Source organism: Pollicipes pollicipes, unplaced genomic scaffold (genome assembly GCF_011947565.3).
Source record: "Pollicipes pollicipes isolate AB1234 unplaced genomic scaffold, Ppol_2.1 Scaffold_7231;HRSCAF=8579_pilon_pilon_pilon, whole genome shotgun sequence".
Taxonomy (NCBI): Eukaryota; Metazoa; Arthropoda; class Thecostraca; order Pollicipedomorpha; family Pollicipedidae; genus Pollicipes; species Pollicipes pollicipes.
Window position 1 is genome coordinate 36,401,408 of NW_023597034.1, and position 19,608 is coordinate 36,421,015.

A 19,608-nucleotide genomic window follows, 5' to 3' on the forward strand; every position below is an offset into this window, starting at 1 on the left:
GAACCTTGAGGTGGCCCTGCGTCTATGGCTTTCCTGATGTTGTCATCGAGCTGGTTTTTCCGTGGAAGTCAATACCAACGTACAGAGGCCGGGCCCCGACCCCGGCGGCCGCAACAGACGAGGTGCCAAGGAGACACCAGGCGGGCGTCTGGGAATGGGCGTAACGCGAGTTGTGTGACACATCTGGCGGCCTGCACGCACTGCCGACCGTGTGACGAACTCCAGCGGTCAGCACCAGTGGGACAACCGAGCCATGCAACGTCTGCCGGGGAAGTAGACGGGGCACGCAGTTTAAAAATGGCCGCCGCCGGTCGCGGTGGCGCGCCGCCAGCCGACCCCGGAAGCGACCGTGACGTCACAGCCAGCTGGTTCCGATGGCACGGGGCAGGGGCGGCGCCGCATGACGAAAATCCGACGCCGCCGGCGTCACGTCGAAGGCGCGTTCAGCTGTCGGTGGTGACGTCACTGCGTCGGCTGGATCGAAGCCGACGGGACAGCCTCCGACAGCGCGTCCCGGTCAGGAGCGGTCGGCCGGAGTCGTTATCGCGCTTCTGGGGCTCCATGGGCGCGCTGCACTGGCCCAGGACGCCACTGCAGGCCCGTCTGCCCATGCGGCTACCAACTCCCCCGTCGGGCAGGGCGCGCGGCGGGTGCGTGTGGGCGTGGTCCGTGTGTCGAGTGCCGTACACTGGGGTAGGTCGCGACGTCGTGTGCGCCTCCGCCGCCAGCCGGCGCTGCGGCCGCGCCGGCGGCGACGGCGCTCGGCCACTGCCGCCACGTGAGCGGTCTGGGTCGGAGTGAAGCCGCGCGCAGCACCGGCGCCACCATGGCCGGCACGGAGGGCGGCGACGGGGTCGCTGCGCCCGCCAAGCAGAAGATCACGCTGCTGAACGGCGTAACGCTCATCGTGGGTTGCATCATCGGCTCCGGCATCTTCGTGTCGCCGACGGGCGTGCTGGCCAACGCCGGCTCGGTGGGGGTGGCACTGGTCCTGTGGACGCTCTGCGGGCTCATCTCGACGCTGGGCGCGCTCTGCTATGCCGAGCTGGGCTGCTGCATCCCGCGCTCCGGCGGCGACTACGCCTACATCCTGGAGATCTTCGGGCCGCTGCCGGCCTTCCTGCGCCTGTGGGTCGGCATGGTGGTGATCCGGCCCAGCCTGGCGGCCATCGTCGCGCTGACGTTCGCCGAGTACGCCGTGAAGCCGTTTTACCCGAACTGCGACGTGCCTTCGTCCACGGCCAAGCTGCTGGCGGCCGTCTGCATCAGTGAGTGCGCGCTTGGCCGGCGGCGAACGCCGACCGCTCTGGCGGCCGGCAAGGGCAGCAGCCGCGCCGGCAGTTGTTGCTGTTTTTGTGGCTTTGATGCTTGCTCCTACTGACAGCTCAACATGGAAGCTATGTGACGTTAGGGCTGTTGACTGCGAGCTGGCGGTGTACCGTACCCCTGAATTTGTATGTTGATCGAATGTTATATAAAATGCAAAATGCGTTGACGAGGCTAGTATTGCAATCATATGAAATACGTTGTAACAGATGAAGTTCGGTAAACCACGATTTAGTTCATTATGCCGGAGATTAACCCCGTAGGGATGCAGGTTCATTTTCATATCATCGTGATTTCCATGGAGTTTTATATCAATGCAGGTAGATACAAACACATTTTGAGCATAGTCAAATTACATTATGCCTTTGCTCGGAGACTCGCCGTTTTCTTAGTATTTTCGGAACGCTCAAGATTTCCAGCATAGACTTTATCCTTTACGTGTTTTAGCCATAACCTAACCCTGCTATCACCGTTGCAGCCATGCTGACGTTCGTCAACTGTGCCAGCGTGCGCTGGACCACACGCATCCAGGACCTGTTCACTGTGGCCAAGCTGGCGGCGCTGGTGGCAATCATCGCCGTCGGTCTGGCTTACATCGGCATGGGTGAGAAGTCAGTGGTGCCCACGGAAGCAGCGGCGCAGCTGCCCCGCGGCAGGTCCAGGAAACGGGGAAGTCCGGGTGGGGAAAGCCTCTGATGTTATAGACGCCATGGGACACCACTGACGTCGCCGGGAGGAAAATGCTCTGGGGAGGGGGGGGGGGGGGGAGTGGAAGGGCATTTGACAGCGCAGAAACAGGACGTCGTGTTCTCCCCCCACATCATTTCCTCCCCTCCCCCTCCTCATAACTCGTAGGCCCGGTCACACCCGGTCATCTCGTGCCTGCGCTCCATAAAATTGCGTCTTTCCGAGAAGCGGACCATAGTTGGGCAGGCTACAGGGCAGACACAGGCGCATCCAAACAAAGCAAGCCGCTCACACCCGCATCAGCTAGGGCCGAGACGTCTGCCTCGCCGCGCCATTGCGTGTCACCGGAGCAGCACAGTACTCATCACCAAGTGTTGCCATGGTGAAATCTGGACGTGATGCGGACCGTAAATTATGTCAAGAGCGCATTGCCTCGTGCTGTGTATACACCAAGCGGCAGAACCCAGGCCAGTGGTGCCGCCCAGGCCCACTAGCCCTTTCTGAGGCGAGTATTTTCGGCCCATCATGCTGCGGATTGCGGTTTGTTTAAGCACTGTGATATGTAGCCAGGGAAAGGTGGTATTTGTGGAACACATGGCTGACGTTATGCGAGACGTAATGAGCAGTATACGCCATCATCACATAACTTCAAATGTGCCGGCCGGGAGGCCCTAAATGTGTAACCATAACGACGACGTTGCTTGAAAAGCTCGTAGTTTTAACACCAAACAGATACAGATATCGTGTAAGTTAAATATGTGGATAGTCGATATTTTGTCGCAATGTTGTAACCTGAGCCCTCAAGCTTAATGAGTTATACGTTTTCTGGTAAGTTTTCCTGGAAAACCGTTTTCTCTGAAATCGTCACTCACTGCGAAAGTCCCAGCCCAAGTGCAAACTGCCTGGTATGAACGTGAGCCAGATCGCCAACAACAAAGCCCACGCAATCGGGCACATACTGAGCCAAATGCTAGTCACATTGGCAAGAATGACAACATATAAAACGCAGGTGGAGTCTACGAAACAAGGGAGCAGTGCTCTCCCGTCAGCACTCACCGCTAAAAGTCTACCGCAATTTTCTACAGAGCGGAACCATGGACTAATAGCTTCCGACCATCACGGGACCACTGCACCACCGCAGCACCCGTACAATAGAAGAGAGGCGCCATTCGCCTGTATTGTTGCGACGGGGGAAGGGGGGGGGGGGCAGCTTGGGAAGCTTAAAGTCGCTCAATGGAAACGCCCCTGAAACCAACCTTGAAAGCGCGGCGCCACCGATAGACACACTCGACAGCAACGCTCCTCGCGGTTTCATCAGAGTGTGCCGAGTCAAACGCATCGGCCTCGCGCCGGCCGGTCTCCCGTCTCAAAGCGGCAACCGGTCTCCCGTCCCGGGGTGGCAGTCGGTCTCCTGTCCCGGTGTGGCAGCCGGTCTCCTGTCCCAGTGCGGCAGCCGGTCTCCCGTTCCGGTGCGGCAGCCGGTCTCCTGTCCCAGTGCGGCAGCCGGTCTTCCGTTCCGGTGCGGCAGCCGGTCTCCCGTTCCGGTGCGGCAGCCGGTCTCCCGTTCCGGTGCGGCAGCCGGTCTCCTGTCCCAGTGCGGCAGCCGGTTTCCTGTCCCAGTACGGCAGCTGGTCTTTCGTCCCGGTGCGGCAGCCGGTCTCCCGTCCCGGTGCGGCAGCCGGTCTTCTGTCCCAGTGCGGCAGCTGGTCTTCCGTCCCGGCGCGGCAGCCGGTTTCCCGTCCCGGTGCGGCAGGCGGTTTCCTGTCCCAGTACGGCAGCTGGTCTCCCGTCCCGGTGCGGCAGCCGGTCTTCTGTCCCAGTACGGCAGCTGGTCTTTCGTCCCGGTGCGGCTGCGTCTGTCCACCCACCGTCCGCCGACCCTGCGCCGCCGCCCGCCGCCTGATGCGTGTGCGTGACTTGCCGCGGGGTGCGCCATAGGTGGTCGTCGAGCGGAGCTAGAAACGATCGTTGGAGGCGTTCGCTCCTGCTGGGGGCGTATCGATCATGCCGTGTGACGTGACTGGGGTCAGTCGGCCCGGCAGTGGGCTTCTGCTCTCCTGCACGTCGTTGGGTACGCCGTGCCGTGCGTTAACCCAGTCTTTTTTGCAACGGGGAGTAAAGCCGGACAGCTGTTGTTGAAACAGCCAGCCACGCTGTAGTGCAGTCAACAGCCGCTTTGTCAGCACGTTGAAGCGTTGCAGAGCAACTTCGTCGAATCATGCAGGCAGCGCTCGAGGTCATTTGTCTTCACCGCCCCTCAATATTGACCGAGTAGAAGGCCTAAAATAGCGTTTGCGGCACGGTGGAGCTGAACGTTGGCAGTTTGGTGACGCTGAAAGTGTGCGGGATCCCTCAGCCGTGACCGGTGTCCGCCCGTCACTATGCAGCGCTACCGGCTGTGATACAAAACTCCAGCGAAATGAGCGTTACGTAGCCTTCGAATGAATACGCATGAGGTGTGGCCGCCCGGAGTTCGTTTGCAGACCGCTGCATATTTGGCGGGCCTCGGCGCCACACCCGCCTGCTGACTGGCGGCGACACGGATGAACTCTCCGCTCAAACAGGCGTCGATGCATGTTTGAAGAGCCTGCGACAGTGATGACTCAGATTTAGCATTCGTTGGCTTAATTTTATCACATAGCTTTCATTCGGCTGTGGTTCCAGCACAAAACGGTTGAGAGAGGAAACAGGCCGCTCCATGAGTAAGCAAAAGCCATTTGGGCGTGATGTCTTCCGTATTACTCAATATGAGTATAACTTGATGGTGCTTCCGAGCCGTTAGAATTGACCCGTTGCGCTCGGGGACTACGAATGTAAGGCGTACTCTCTTCGGACGGCATGGTGTCCTGGTGGGAAGGAGGAGGGGGTGCTGGGACACTTTGTGTCGTGCAGTGTTTCATAGAGCTCACTAGGGTGCATGAATTATACCAAGATTTTTCAAGTTTTTGTGAAGCCCATGCTGTGGACGACAGAACAGAATATGGCAATGGAAAGGTAAATGGACCAGCACACACGGGAAAATATGCATACTAAGAGATCACGATCCTCATTAAAATCATGTCACCTGTCACATATCATGATATGTTCATTTATCAGATATTTCATCAATGACAAAACGATTTATTATGCTCCAATAATATTTTTGAGTGCGCAGAATCCGTTTAGATTGTCTAATATACCCGTGTATCAAGTGGCACAAGTGTCTGCCAGTCTATGGCGCGAAGGGTTTGCGTAACTTCCGTCAGCCCGCGCCATATAAGGTTTGCAAGATGCCGTGTGTCGGTCCACTCCGATCCGTTCCGCTGACCCGGCTGACCCCCTCCAGGTCACACGAGCTACCTGCAGCCGTCGACGGCGTTCAAGGGTCAGGTGTCGGTCGGGGGCACGGCGCTGGCGCTCTACTCGGGCCTGTTCGCTTATGCCGGCTGGAACTTCCTCAACTTCGTCACCGAGGAGCTCCGCGATCCTTACAGGTGACATGCAGGCCACGTACAGGTGGCATACAGGTGGCAAACAGGTGACATATAGGTGACCTACAGGTGATAGCCGGTGCCAACCAACAAAACACATTGCCAAAATGAGGGTCAAATTGGGGCCGATCAGTTGTGAGATATTTGAGTTTAGGGGCCGTCAAATCTTTCCAAGCATGGTTGTTGTCCTCCCGTGAAAATCCGCCCAGGCGTTCGGTTTGAAACAAAGCATGCGTTTTCAACGGCAGACCTGGTCTTAAGGGATTTTTAATGCTTGGGTGTACTGCACGCACGCCAATAACTGCACATTTAGATATGTGTTTAGCCGTCCAGTGCCTTGCGGCATGCGTGCGTTTTCTCATCAGTCGTTGGAATCTATCGATGATGCCGCCAGAATCACCCCCGTGCCCGTTTGGAATGCGGGCAATGCGCTATTTGTCTGCTCCTGATTGCATCGATCGTGATAGTCAGCGGCGAATATGGAATACCAAGTATTCAATGCGTTTCTTATTAGGTAAATGCTCCACCTCGCATGTTTGCACTGGCATCTTAGTCGTCTTGTTACGAACTTGAAATGCCTGAAAACGACGACCACCCTATTTCGTCGATGGCACGCTACACCTAACAGCCGAGTTGGACGCGGCTGAGCCGTAGGGTGGTGGGGCTTCCCTGCGTGCACTGCAACCGCGGGGCGGCAGGTGAGGGAGACGGGGTGAACGACCTCCGCCCGCCCGCGTTGGCCCGGCCGGATTTGGGGCTGTTCGCGGTGCGAGGTAAGCGTGCCGTTGTGGTGGCGCACCAGGAGTCCCCGGCTACGCACAACTGTGGCGGAGGCATGACGTATGAACCGTCGTGCATATCGTGGGGTACCCGGTGATGCCGACGCCTTCTGGTGCGTGGTTCGACCCTCACGTGGGCACTGAAAGGTTATGATGGTTCACCAACGCGGTTGAAATTCCGCGGAAAGGGCTTTGGGTCCGGGTCAGGACTATTTATCAGTCTGCTCCACCGCGCAACGCCCCCGTCCTCCCTCTGGGCGGCACCCGCCCACTGAACCCTGTCCAGTGTCCACCCACCAGGCGCCGCCCCGCTCCCGCCCCGTCCGTCCGCCGTTCCGCCCACCATTTCCGCCCGCTTGACATCCCGTCGCCGCCGCCCCGCCCGCGCCTGACGAGAGGCGGCCGGTCGTATTGAGCTGCAGACCGCCGGCAACAGGCTGATGGTGGTGATCAAGGCGGGCCGGCGCGCCGGCCGCGAGCTGGCGGGTGGAGCGCGAGACTGAGATCAAAGCGGCTCGGCGGCCCTCCGCCGTATAAGTAAACGAGTGTGCCTGGGATGTGTGGAGAGTGGGTACAGGACACGTCATGCATGGCGTGAGAGCGAGAGAAAAAAATCGATGGTATCCAGAACACTGCCGCGGTTTTCTGTGTTATCTCTATCTGCACGAGAACTTGGTTTTTCACCAATGATTTTAAAACCGCAGCAACATTTTGGTTTCTCCGCCAATGTATCGTAACAGCAAGCCGACAAGGCCCTGCTACACAGCTTCTGAAGCACGGGTGGCGCTTATTTCCACGGCTTTCAGGCACGCAGGTGTTGAACTGCCATGCTGCAAAGAGTTAAGGGCGTATCCAAGACTGACATGTGCCACGGACCATCCATTTATCTCGGAACTGCTCTGTGTGGGTGGTTATACCAGTGAGACACGTACCGGAGACAGGAGGATCTTGTGTTGCTTAATAAGTTGGAACAACCTAGGCATTGGCTTATTTGCATCGCAGAACTTCCGGTGCCAGGCACGTGCAACGCTAAACACACACTTTGCAGTTGGGGAACATTGACAGTGGCCTGCTGTGCGCGAAACAAATATAAGTTGCTATTGACCATTCCGTTTCGCATATACCCATTGGATAAGTGTCGGCTAGCGCCGAGGATCGAGCCAAGCTGATATACACTGGAATATCCTCCCATGTTTACAGTCGCGTTCCAGCCCATGTGGCAGCAGACATTCAGTGGATGGAATGTGAGCTTCAGCCACCGGAACGCGCATGCCACGCCTGAACTACAACGAGACGGCTAGCAGCTTGTACTTGACATTGAGGCTGTCAGCTCAGCGAATGGATGTCAACCACCGACAATGCCGTCTCTCGGTGGTACGGTGTTTGGTCGGCTCCGTTCCACGACGACTGGCAGACGTAGGCGGCTCGTGGTTTATTCGAGGTTTATCAGCGCGTGGATTGGATTTATACACAGGTTGTTGGGGTTTAGTCTTCCCGACGCTGATTTCCCGTGGTGGGCTGTGTCGCGGCTCTTGCATTGCACACGCACCAAATCCGGTACTGCCTTGAATAAAGAGACTGAATGTCTACGACGCGACATCTTTTGCTTTGCGAGCGCCCTTCGCTTTTTAGTAATAACTCATGTAAACTAATTTACAACAACAGAGGCATAAGGCTAGGCGTTCCCCAACAACTGACCCCAAGCAGACCTGCCCTGATGTGCGAAGTCACGTGGATGTCATGCGCAAAACGCTTCGATAATTGTGAATCATATGGTACGGAATACACGCACAGCACAAGTTTACGCTAATGCGGCGCGTTTGCCGTGGCTCTGGCGGCTGATTTCCCTCAAGATTAGATGCCGCTGTCATAAAAATTCGTAGGGCTACCGACCGGAAACTAATGGCATTCTGACCTTTGCTCTAAGGCGCTCGTTGCCAAAAGCCTCAGAGAACCTAAATCTTCGATAAAAAATTCATGCGTAAGAGCTGTTATTCACCCCTAACTCAATCGGTTAGAGTGCCTGCCTCCCACCCCACCGGTGACGGGGTAGATGGGTTCGAATTGCTTCGGCGCTCGTTATTCGCCCGTGGCAGAGATGGACTGAACTCGGTGGTCTCAGCCGCTCAAGGTCAGATGGGGTCAGAGGACGGGGTTGACCATGCCGAACAGTGCTGTACGTTAAGGTTGCACCACAACATTCTGATGCGGAACTGGATTTTCACAATCGGATGGAGGGGCCAGGGTTCACGGAACAAGCACTACTTAGCGCAGACACTGTTCCAGAAATGTACCCATTCAAACTCTTAAGACTGAATTTACATTAAGGAGGTACTGCCGTGGATACCGGGTGTACCCCAAACACAGAGCGCTGTTTCCATTTTCGACGTTTGGCCCTGTTTTGGGTTAGGATGATATTTTACTGTGTTTAAATAGCCTAATTGCACGTATATTTAGCTTTGCACACCAACCAAGTGAAAGGACCGTTCCAAGCAGCCTAGCAGTCTCGGCGCAATCTGACTTCACGTGCTATTCCCCCATTCTCGAGTGGCAATACAAACTTCATGTTTTTCAACAATGACATTATTCATACATGCTTTTGGGGCAGGCATGGAAGCGCACGCCCGTTCCGAACGTCCGTGGTGAAGAAGGGAAAGGACCTTGCATTCTGTGAATGGCCGTTCCTTGTACGAAGAAGGCGTCAATTTTCATAGTTGCACTTTGTACTGGAATGCATTGTCCGCAGCCACCAGAGGCATGTGAACGCGATTTTAAGTACGACGGGTTATTTAACATAAGTGACGTTCCAAACGTATAACACAGCTTGGCACCACTGACGTTACTTTAAACGTAATTCCTATAAACTCGTCTTTCTCATTTCCTTTATATATATATATATATATATATATATATATATATATATATATATATATATATAGTTGTATATATGCATATGCAACATCACAGAATAAGTTCGTATATTGCAAACGCAGTTACGCGACATTCCCCCACAAAATGCCGGCCGCGAAACTAAATGAACGCCAACATTGCATGCACGCCACGGCTGAGCGTGATTGGGTCCGTCCTCGATTAAGGCGACGATTTCGCGACGTGATTGTTTTTTTAAGTTATCGAGATGTATTTTTAATTTGCAGCGCAGTTGTTGTCCATCTTGTCGCGTTTGCGTATTAAATAACGAATCCAGATTTCACGGTTAGACATTGTTGCAAGAGGAAGAATACTGTGGATGTTTTTAAGTTATCGAGATGTGTTTTTGATTCGCAGTACAGTTGTTGTCTATCTTGTCGCGTTTGCGTATTAAACGACGAATCCAAATTTCACAGTTAGACAGTGTTGCAAGAGGAAAAATACTTTGGATGCACTGGACTCTTTTTCCGCGCACGACACAGTGCAAACTTACCTTGATTGTGCAAAATTATCCATTTTGTGCAAATCGCCGTCTGCATCATTTGGCCATCACACAGGCCACTGTCGCCATCAAACCTATAGCCGCGGCTGCCAGATGGCTGAGCTCAAAAGGTGGCTTTGTCGAGTGCACGCCGCAAACATCCCATGCAGGACCGATGTTTGCAGCAAAAGCAAACTTTATGGGAAAGCAAACTTAATAGCAAGAAATACCCTGGTAGGCTCAATGATATCACCCAAGTCTTTCCCCGGTGCCCATAACCATGTTTGTGGTCAGTACGACTGATGTAACAAAAAGTCCCATGATGTGTTTTCATGTCATCAATTTCTCGTGGCGTGACTGCAATGTTTGTCCTCCGCCGGACTTCTAGCGGTACACCGGATGTTTTCCAGCCATCGTTTGCGCATGTAGACGGGTGATATGACTGGCAATACACATGCGACGTGCTAGACCCCTGGAAAAACAAAAGCAATTCGTAACTGTTTATCAGTTCATCCCAACTCTCTGTAACCCCTGAGGGTCGTACAGAACGAGCACTGTATGTACGCCCTGAGAGGTGTCAGTGGAACAAGACAGCACTATTGGGTGAGACGTCTGCTGTTTAACGTCGACCATATGCCACCTAATTTACGATCGCACTGTGAGTGGATGTCTCTTGCTGGATGTCTTCTCGGCTCTTTGTGTGTGGGCAGTCAGTATCTGCAGATGGCATGCTCACATCAAATCACGCGAACTCTATGTGTGAACTGGTCAGGACAGGCGTGCTCGTTACACCGCGGCTGGACGTGCCCGGACAGACCCTACACCACACCGCTAACGACTCCTCCCCGGCGTCTCGGCAGGAACTTGCCGCGGGCCATCGGCATCGCCATGCCCATTGTCACGCTGGTCTACGTGGCTGCCAACGTCGCCTACTTCTCGGTCGTGTCGCCGGCCGAGATGCTGGCCTCGCCGGCCGTCGCCGTGGTGAGTGCGGCACGTGCGCAGCCGGGCGCCGCTGCCGGCCGGCGCGGACCGGCGCCGACGACGGCGATTGATCGGCGCCGCATGGCGGCCGGCACCCCCCGGCGAGCGCGACGCCAGCGCCAGCGCCGGCCTGGCCGGCGCGCCGGTGCTGCCACCTGCGCCCGGCGGCGGCGCCAGCCAAGGCCGGCCGTCGCCGTCGCGCCGGCCGCAGCGCGTCCAACGCACGCACGTTTTTGTTAGCTGTTTCAGGGCCGGGATTCGTATCTCGGACATTGTTCATGAAGGGCACGCCGGCGCGTGGGGGCTGGGATGACCGTGCGTCGTTGGGTGGTCTTCCGCGTCATGTCACGCGGGTGCGAGCCGACATTGAACGGGCTTTCGCCCGGCGCCCAGCTTCACGCTGTGTGGGATGCACATTGTTTATGAGAGATGAGACGGGACTTTTATCGGAACTGGGTCGTGCGGCATATTCCTGACGTTTGGTGGAGATCCTCTGTGCACCGCCACACCTATGAGGGGCAGCAAGGAGGCCTTGTAGGCCTTGTAGGAGGGGGATAACCGGCACATTGGAACGCCCCCGGAACGGCGTAGGTCATTAAAGAGTCATACCTTATTGGCTGATGGTGCCTTCACGCAGTTGTTTCAAAGGAATTCTAACAGTATATTCAGGGAGTTGCAGGCAGGGCAATTTATGGGATAACGAGGTAAAAGCAATTAAATTTTACTGCACCCTTGTTGGAAATAGGACAGCTTCAACATGCCATTTGGAACCATGGAGTCGTGCCATCATTAACTATGACATACTTTGCTGGTATGATGCTAAACGCGCACTGGATTCAAGAATAGCGCTGAAATCCCAAGCATCACTATGCTTGAGCTTTGAGAGGGCTATGAGAGATCACCGAGATATGTCAATGCATGTACCTCATGACTTAAGATAAAAGGTGCTCCAAAACAATAATCCCCGAAGGCCACATTATCCGTCAGTGCTGCATTATTTGGTTGTGTTAGGGAGACGTGTGGCTCATGAGTTTGCGAAGCTCAAAGCATACGTAGGACATACATTGAAAACAACTAAAAAAACGACAATCAAAAATGTTGACCGGCCGGTCCTTGCAGTTTGAAAGGGGGTGGAGAATTGGGATAAGAGGGAAGCCCAGTTTTGCCGCCTGCAGTTCGTCACTCGCGCGCTGCGGTCGATCGCCGGTGGCGAGAACTATCGACCGAACACCTGTCGAGAGCAGCTGAACAGGCGACAGCCAATCAGCGGCACGGACCCGACCGCCGGCTGAGGGCGGAGACGGCCGCATGCACTTGTCGCCAATAGCCCCGTCACGGTCACATGCGACCGTAAAGCGAATTTGCAGAGCGGGCCTCCCTGGCGACCCCTGCCGAGTCTGGGACCTTTGCCTATGCTGCCAGGATGGAATGGTTAAATCAATGGCCATAGTTGGGGAAATGGCACGTCATATGTTTGTGGCAGTCAAGTCGTGGTACGCATACCGTTTTTAGATGCACTCCAATGAAGCGCGGAAATAATATAGAATAAACAGACAGACAAGGAATAATACATTCTGAGAGGCCCTAAAATGGTCTTGAATCCTGTACATGCCATGGGTTCCTGAGCTATCTGGCATCTCAAAGTGAAAAAGAAACTTCCTTTTAGCTCGATACCTCGCATGCACCTGGCCAGATGATCCTCGCCTAACATAGGCCGCAAATAAAATTATTTAAAAATGTCCTCATTAGCTGTCTTTGTCCATCTCAATTTGTTATTATTGCGTTATAATTTCACCATGCTCCTCGATAACTAATATGAAATGCTTGTTCTCTTCAAATACATTTCATTTCATTTGACTCCCTGTCCTCAACGTGATTGCTCTGTAGGTTTATGACTGTATTGTCTTGCCAGACATCGTTTGGTCTTGTAATGAATCTTTTGAACAGGAGCATGACATCAATAATCACCTAAACAAAAGAACAAATGCAGCGAAAATTCAACTTCAATGCCACGCTGAGATGTGAACCTTCCATTTTGCTCTTACAGTTCACAGCAATTACTCGCCTGCTCCAATTCAGAAAGCCTGAGTACTTAGGGTCGGGGCATGCGAAAAACTCGGTCGGTCGTGTATGGCGCCGTTGCTGCCCCGGTCACTTCATCACGACTGCCCATTGACCGCGACTCCTTCCTTCGGCAGACCTTCGGCGAAAAAACGTTCGGCGTCATGGTGTGGGCCGTGCCCGTGTTCGTGGCGCTCTCCACCTTCGGCGGCGTCAACGGCATCATCTTCACGTCGTCTCGGCTCTTCTTCGTCGGCGCCCAGGAGGGCCACCTGCCCGCCATCCTGTCGTTCGTGCATCCGGAGCGCGGCACACCGATCCCGGCCCTGCTGCTGTTGGTACGCACCTGGACCAGGCCGGCCGCCACTTCCACCGGGCGTTTCGCGTCATCGTGAGCGTACAGAGTTGTGTTTAGCTATTGTGGAATATGAGCGCAGCACCTGCAGACGCTCGATGGGTCGAACGCGCAGGGTTTTTAGTTAAGACACACACACACACGCTATTTTGTCCACAGGGTCGTTACGTACTTTGTGCTTTGGTCTCCGCGGCATGCCTGTACTTGACAACATCATATGCATATAGTTAAACACTGCACTTAGCGGGATTAAACCAAACCAAACCAACGCTGGGCAAAAAAGGCAATGATACTAGACCGCCTGCGCTGGTGCTGAAGCCGGCGAAATGTGCGATGCTTATGGCCTGGCAGAGATGGGGTCTAATTAACACGCTGGTCTGCTTTACGGTGCTGGGTCCGTTATGGTCTCGACCGTCATTCCTTTCAGCGAAACCCGTGGCCAGACTCCAAACGCGGTGGTTCCGGTATAGCGTCATTCCGCTGTCGCGGCAGAGAATGGCGATGACGTCTGCAATATGGCGTCGCTCCACTGTCGCAATAGCCATTGCCACAAGTGGTTGTAGCTCTGATGTGGTGTTATTCGGCCGTCGCTCCGCGCTTTGTCCTAATGGTGACAGCTCCGGTGCGGCGTCAGTCGGATCTTGCGTTGCCTGCTGTCCCCATTGGTGGTGGCTCCAGCATATTGCTGCTCAGGTGTTGCAGCACCTGTCAGTTTTGTTGGTGGAGGCTATGTTAGCGTCGCTCTGCTGTCGTGGCACACGTTGTTCCTGTTGATAATGGCTCTGATAGGCGTCGCTCTGCTGTCGCGGTAGGCGCTGTTCCTGTTGATGGTGGTTCTGTTATGGTGTAGCCCGGCTGTTTCAGCGCGTCTCTGTTATGGTGTAGCTCGGCTGTTTCAGCGCGTCTCTGTTATGGTGTAGCTCGGCTGTTCCAGCTCGTCCTGTCCTCAGCGGCGATCGTTCTGACATGCTGTTGCGCTGCTTCCAGCTCGTTCTTTCCCGGCAATAGCTTATCTTATACCTTTCCCGCTGAGGATCCCTCCGAAATAATGGTGCAACGTTGTTGCAGACTGTGCTATATCTGGTGAGAATCGCTGTGAAGTAACGTTAATCTGTTCCAGTACATACCTCAGTACGTACCACGTTATATACCGTCCTACTGTAGTGCATACAGTCCTATTGAACAACACTCCGGTGTTGTGTCGTTACGTTGCTGCAAGCATGGTGCCCGTTTCAAGATTGTTTTGCTATGGTGCGACTCCGTTATTATAGTTTAAATGTCCCTTTTCACGTACCTCTGATGAGGTATCGTTCTGTTGCAGTATGCCCTGTCCCTGGTCATGGTCGCTATGGGTGACAACGTCTACTTGTTGATCAACTACGTCTCGTTCGTGCTGTGGTCGATGGTGGGCGCTGCCGTGGCCGGACAGCTCTGGTGGAGGTAAGGACAGGCAATGTCATCCCCCCAGCCTGTCGCTCTGTTCTTGCATGGATCGCGTCTGGCGGGGATTGAGACCCAACGATTTTGCGAGCTTAACGCTTCAACGTGGAAAATACACACTGCCGTAGACGTTTACACGCTTACGGTGGAGCGTGGCCAGTGTTTATTCGATATATATATATATATATATATATATATATATATATATATATATAATATATACATAATATAAAGTAAAATATATATATAGATACATCTATGATATAAAGTATAACATGCATACGTATGTATGTATATATGCATATGTATATATATATATATATATATATATATATATATATATATATATATAATATATATAAAAATATACATATACATAGTAGATTAGATATAGATTAGATAGATATAGATAGAGATTATAGATATAGATATATAGATATATAGAATAATATTATATATATATATATATATATATATGTGTGTGTGTGTGTGTGTGTGTGTGTGTGTGTGTGTGTGTGTGTGTGTGTGTGTGTGTGTGTGTGTGTTGTGTGTGTGGTGTGTGTGTGTGTTGTGTGGTGTGTGTGTGTGTGTGTGTGTGTGTGTGTGTGTGTGTGTGTGTGTGTGTGTGTGTGTGTGTGTGTGTGTGTGTGTGTGTGTGTGTGTGTGTGTGTGTGTGTGTGTGTGTGTGTGTGTGTGTGTGTGTGTGTGTGTGTGTGTGTGTGTGTGTGTGTGTGTGTGTGTGTGTGTGTGTGTGTGTGTGTGTGTGTGTGTGTGTGTGTGTGTGTGTGTGTGTGTGTGTGTGTGTGTGTGTGTGTGTGTGTGTGTGTGTGTGTGTGTGTGTGTGTGTGTGTGTGTGTGTGTGTGTGTGTGTGTGTGTGTGTGTGTGTGTGTGTGTGTGTGTGTGTGTGTGTGTGTGTGTGTGTGTGTGTGTGTGTGTGTGTGTGTTGTGTGTGTGTGTGTGTGTTGTGTGTGCGTATGGATGTGTATTTTACACTTTATAGTATAACTGATGCTGTATGACAGGGGGTCCATGTCGATAAGTAGACATGTGGTTCGGGCGCGGCCATCTTTGATGTCTGCGTTGTGGGCGGCGTAGACTGAAAAAATCCTGTTGTGTAAGGACTGACAAAAGTTTTGCATGCTTCTGGTAGGTATGCTCATTCACCTTCAAACACTGTTTGCATTATTGCACCTCAGGGGAACTGCTGGGAGCTCAATTTATCAAATTTCTCCGTTGATGTATGTCCGTAATCGATGAGAAGACCAGGGACCCAGCCAGAGGTTGCATGCATTCTTGGAAGCTGCAATCGTCTGGGTGATAGCATACTGTCTCGCGTATTACACCGTCTGGACGTGCGTGTTTCAGGTACAAGAAGCCGGATCTGGTCAGACCGATCAAGTTCAATATACTGGTGCCGATCTCGTTCTTCTGCTTCTGCCTGTTCCTGATTGCTGTTCCGATGGTGGCAGAGCCCTTTAATGCTGGTAAGACCCAACATCATTCATCACATTTATCATCCGACAGGCCTTTTGAAGCGTTGCCACTTGATCACTGACTGACGTCCGATCGTGCCTTAACAATACTAAGTATTCAGCAAGTGAAGGTTATTGTGAATGTTGGCCACCTCTGCTGACGCGCTGTTGAACAAAGTTGCCCCATGAGTGTACGCATGCCGATGTCCCAGTAAAACTTGTACTCCATACCAAAAGGCTCATATTCATGGTCGTGTTTTTCGAATACTGCCGGGTGCGTGACCGCAGTCGCGCAGTGCCGAACAGCTAGCCTGATGTCAGTGTCGAACAGCTAGCCTGATGCCAGTACCGAACAGCTAGCCTGGTGTCAGTGCCGAACAGCTAGCATGATGTCAGTACCGAACAGCTAGCCTGATGTCAGTACTGAACAGCTAGCGTGATGTCAGTACCGAACAGCTAGCATGATGTCAGTGCCGAACAGCTAGCCTGATGCCAGTCCTGGCTGTGATCTCTGACACCGCTACCTTCAGCGGTCGGAGCCTGTATCGCCCTGACCGGCATACCCATCTACGTTGCTGGCGTACAGTGGAAGAACAAGCCCAAGTCGCTGATACGATTTAACGGTGAGAAACGCCATACTGTCTCCCGATTTGACCTGTCACCAGCGACGAGGGGATCTGCCTAGCTCACTTCTCCCAGAAACATGCGGCATACTTGTTACTTAATTAACCGAGACTGATGGTCAGTCTTTCCTCGATTTTCACAACATGGTTTCGTAGCGGTTTGATGACAACCTAATAAAATATTAAATGACACTGACGGATGACAGGAGGTCCTTAGCGATCAACCTTGGCAAATTGGTACCGCTTACTTGTCCTTGCTCGCCTAGTGTTCCAGCGACTTTTGTTTTAGAAACTTAGCCAAAACAGTCATACATTGCAAAGCTTTCAGCGTTCAACCCACTGAGGAAGGATTCCGTTGCAGATAAAACGACGAAGTTTCTGCAAAAGCTGCTGGTGGTGGTACCCCAGCAAGATACTAAGCCGGAGCCACTGCTTGGAGACCAGACCCTACCGAGCAAGACCTGAGGTCAATGCAGATCTGGTGACCTCACAGCCGACCCCGGGCACTCAGAGGTCACAAACAGCGCGCGTGAAAGTTCGGCTTAACCCAGCCCTGTCCCCTTCTGCGTCAGTGGAAAGATTATGCGTTGGCAGGCACGCTCCAGGCTGGTTAGTCACGCTAGAACTTCCGGAACATTTTAAATGGTTTTCCTGTAACATCTCAAACACAACTACGCCTGATTGATAATTGCTTTAGCATCATAAAATGCGGTGCCACGTGTTGTGATCTTGAAGATTTTTAGATCGTTGAACGGCAAATTACCATATCTGAGAGTGCGTTACATGCTGTGTCTTGTCGAGCGACGCCGAAGGCACCAAGTGTCGATATGCCGCGGGTCCCGTGTACTAATGACTGCTCTTAATGGCGCAGTACTTGATACATACCGAGCCGATTCCCATGAGATCTGACGTGCTTACAATGGATTCGTTGTACAGCAGATGGCGGAGCAAGTGACCTCAATATTTCACATAATACGAGGGACCAATCAGAGCCTATGGCTGCCTTTTCTTTTTATCAAGGGGTCAGTCGCGTCCCAGGGGTATTGAATGTCTGAATGTGGTCAGGCCCCTGGCGCGCCTCAACTGAACTGGATGTTAGAACTCGGTGTTATGTGAAATATCATGCAAATGCCTCACATCAGGCTATTGCATGGTACGCGAGTCCTTGTGTGCTATCGTTTGTACCTACCTTCATTTGAGCTGGCGTTTTACTTTACGCTGCCAATAATGCGTTTCCAAATGTGTAGCTGTTGTGTGTGGCAAGCGAATGCGACTGGGTTCTATCTAAATTGTGTTCATCTTCAAAAAATAGAGCTACGTCTTTAAACGGCGTCAGGAGACGACATGGTCCAAAACTAATTTCATGAATAAGCTCGACTCCGGATGTTTTTTTCATAAGAACATGCTGAATGTGGTATCTTTCTGGAGTTTACTGTTCTACCATTACTTTATTATCATATATATCTGCGATGGATATCATATATATCTGCGATGGATGGCTGATTCAAGTGGAGGGGTCTTGGACCGCAACTGACATAAATCATTCGTACATTATGGGTTGCTGTCTGCGTAGTGGATTTGTTGTTGCCATTGTCCATGTCTGTCTGTTTATATAAGATGACTGTCGTCGATAATCACCCCAGACCAATGATGACCATTGCTTGAACTTACTAACGTTATTACGCCGTCTTGCAGTCTTATTGTACCAAATGTCAAAATTTTACAAACCATCCGCGACTGGAGGACGCCGCCGTCATCGTCTGTCAGACAGCGGCACTACCACGCCGATCAGTTCTGACGCATGAGTATTGCTGATAACAGTGTCGACAAATCCGCTGGTCGAATACGACTGTAAAGTGTTGTTACCACCCTGTTCAAATGGGCCCAGTCACGTACTCCGAATCACAAGAAATACAGTCTGTGGTGACATGGTCGTTTTCCTGATGACAATACTGGCAAAAATGTACACGTGTGGCCAAAGATCTGCAGTTCAGGAATTGGCAAGAACCCTTACCTGCTAAATGGGGCTTTTTTAGAAGTTCAGTTGTGGGTGATTTCCTGGCATAACTGACATGTCAACAAGATACAGACTCTGGTCTCGTCCGGGGCGACGCTCGTGCTTGTTAGACGGCACGGAGTCGCGTCAAACGTCAGTCAGTGCGCATTACGTCCTGGTCACTGCTGTCCGCCGCGCGCCGGTCACTGCTGTGTCACGCCCTTGTCGCTGATATTATCACGCCTTAGTCACTGTTGTCCGCCGTGCGTTAGTCCCCGTTGTGGCACGTTTTAGTTACTGCCGTGTCACACCTTGGTCTCTGCCGTGTCATGGCTTAGTCACTGTTGCGTCACGCCGTAGTCGTTGATGTTGGGTACGCCTTAGTCACTGCTGCCCGCCGCGCGCTGGTCACTGTTGTGGCACGCTTTAGTTACTGCCGTGTCATGTCTTGGTCCCTGTTGTGTTATGGCTTAGCCACTGTTGCGTCACGCCGTGGTCGTTGATGTTGGGCACGCCTTAGTCACTGCTGCCCGCCGCATGTTGGTCACTGTTGTGTGGGCAGTTCTGAGCGACAGCTGCCGGCTGCCGGACGTCGCCGTGCGACGGAGCAGCTGTGAAGACAGCACAATGCACGGCCGAGGAGCCCCAAACCAAAAAAGCCTCTAGCTCTGCCGCTCGTGGTCTTAGCTGCTCCGTCGCACGGGGACGACCGCCGGCCTACAGCTGTTACTCACAACTGCCCACCGCCAGCCGCCCCCGGCCGACCCACCCGCACGCAGGCGGGTCCTGGGCAGTGTGTCCACTTAGGGGCAGGGGCTGGTCATTTGGTACAGTTGTCACCGGTGAATACGACAGCGACGTTTGCAGCTGGGTGGGACCTGCTGGCGGGATCTGCTGGATTTTAAGCCGGCAGAACATACCGGAGGCCAACAGCCCGGCTGTTAAGACCTTCTTCACCGTGAAGACCCACGCGGACGAGCGCTCTCCCCTACGTACATCGTGGAA

At 53.0% G+C, this 19,608-nt stretch overlaps 1 protein-coding gene across 1 annotated transcript; it reads left to right on the forward strand.

Annotated features, from left to right (window-relative positions):
• The first annotated feature begins 779 nt into the window (after positions 1-779).
• Positions 780-18,534, forward strand: LOC119109443 (large neutral amino acids transporter small subunit 1). Its single transcript, XM_037233062.1, has 9 exons — positions 780-1,268; positions 1,805-1,930; positions 5,339-5,486; positions 10,532-10,655; positions 12,854-13,054; positions 14,393-14,511; positions 15,878-15,996; positions 16,515-16,607; positions 16,969-18,534. The coding sequence occupies exons 1-9, from the start codon at positions 827-829 to the stop codon at positions 17,070-17,072; spliced, it is 1,476 nt and encodes a 491-aa protein (XP_037088957.1). The 5' UTR covers positions 780-826; the 3' UTR covers positions 17,073-18,534.
• The last annotated feature ends 1,074 nt before the right edge of the window (positions 18,535-19,608 follow it).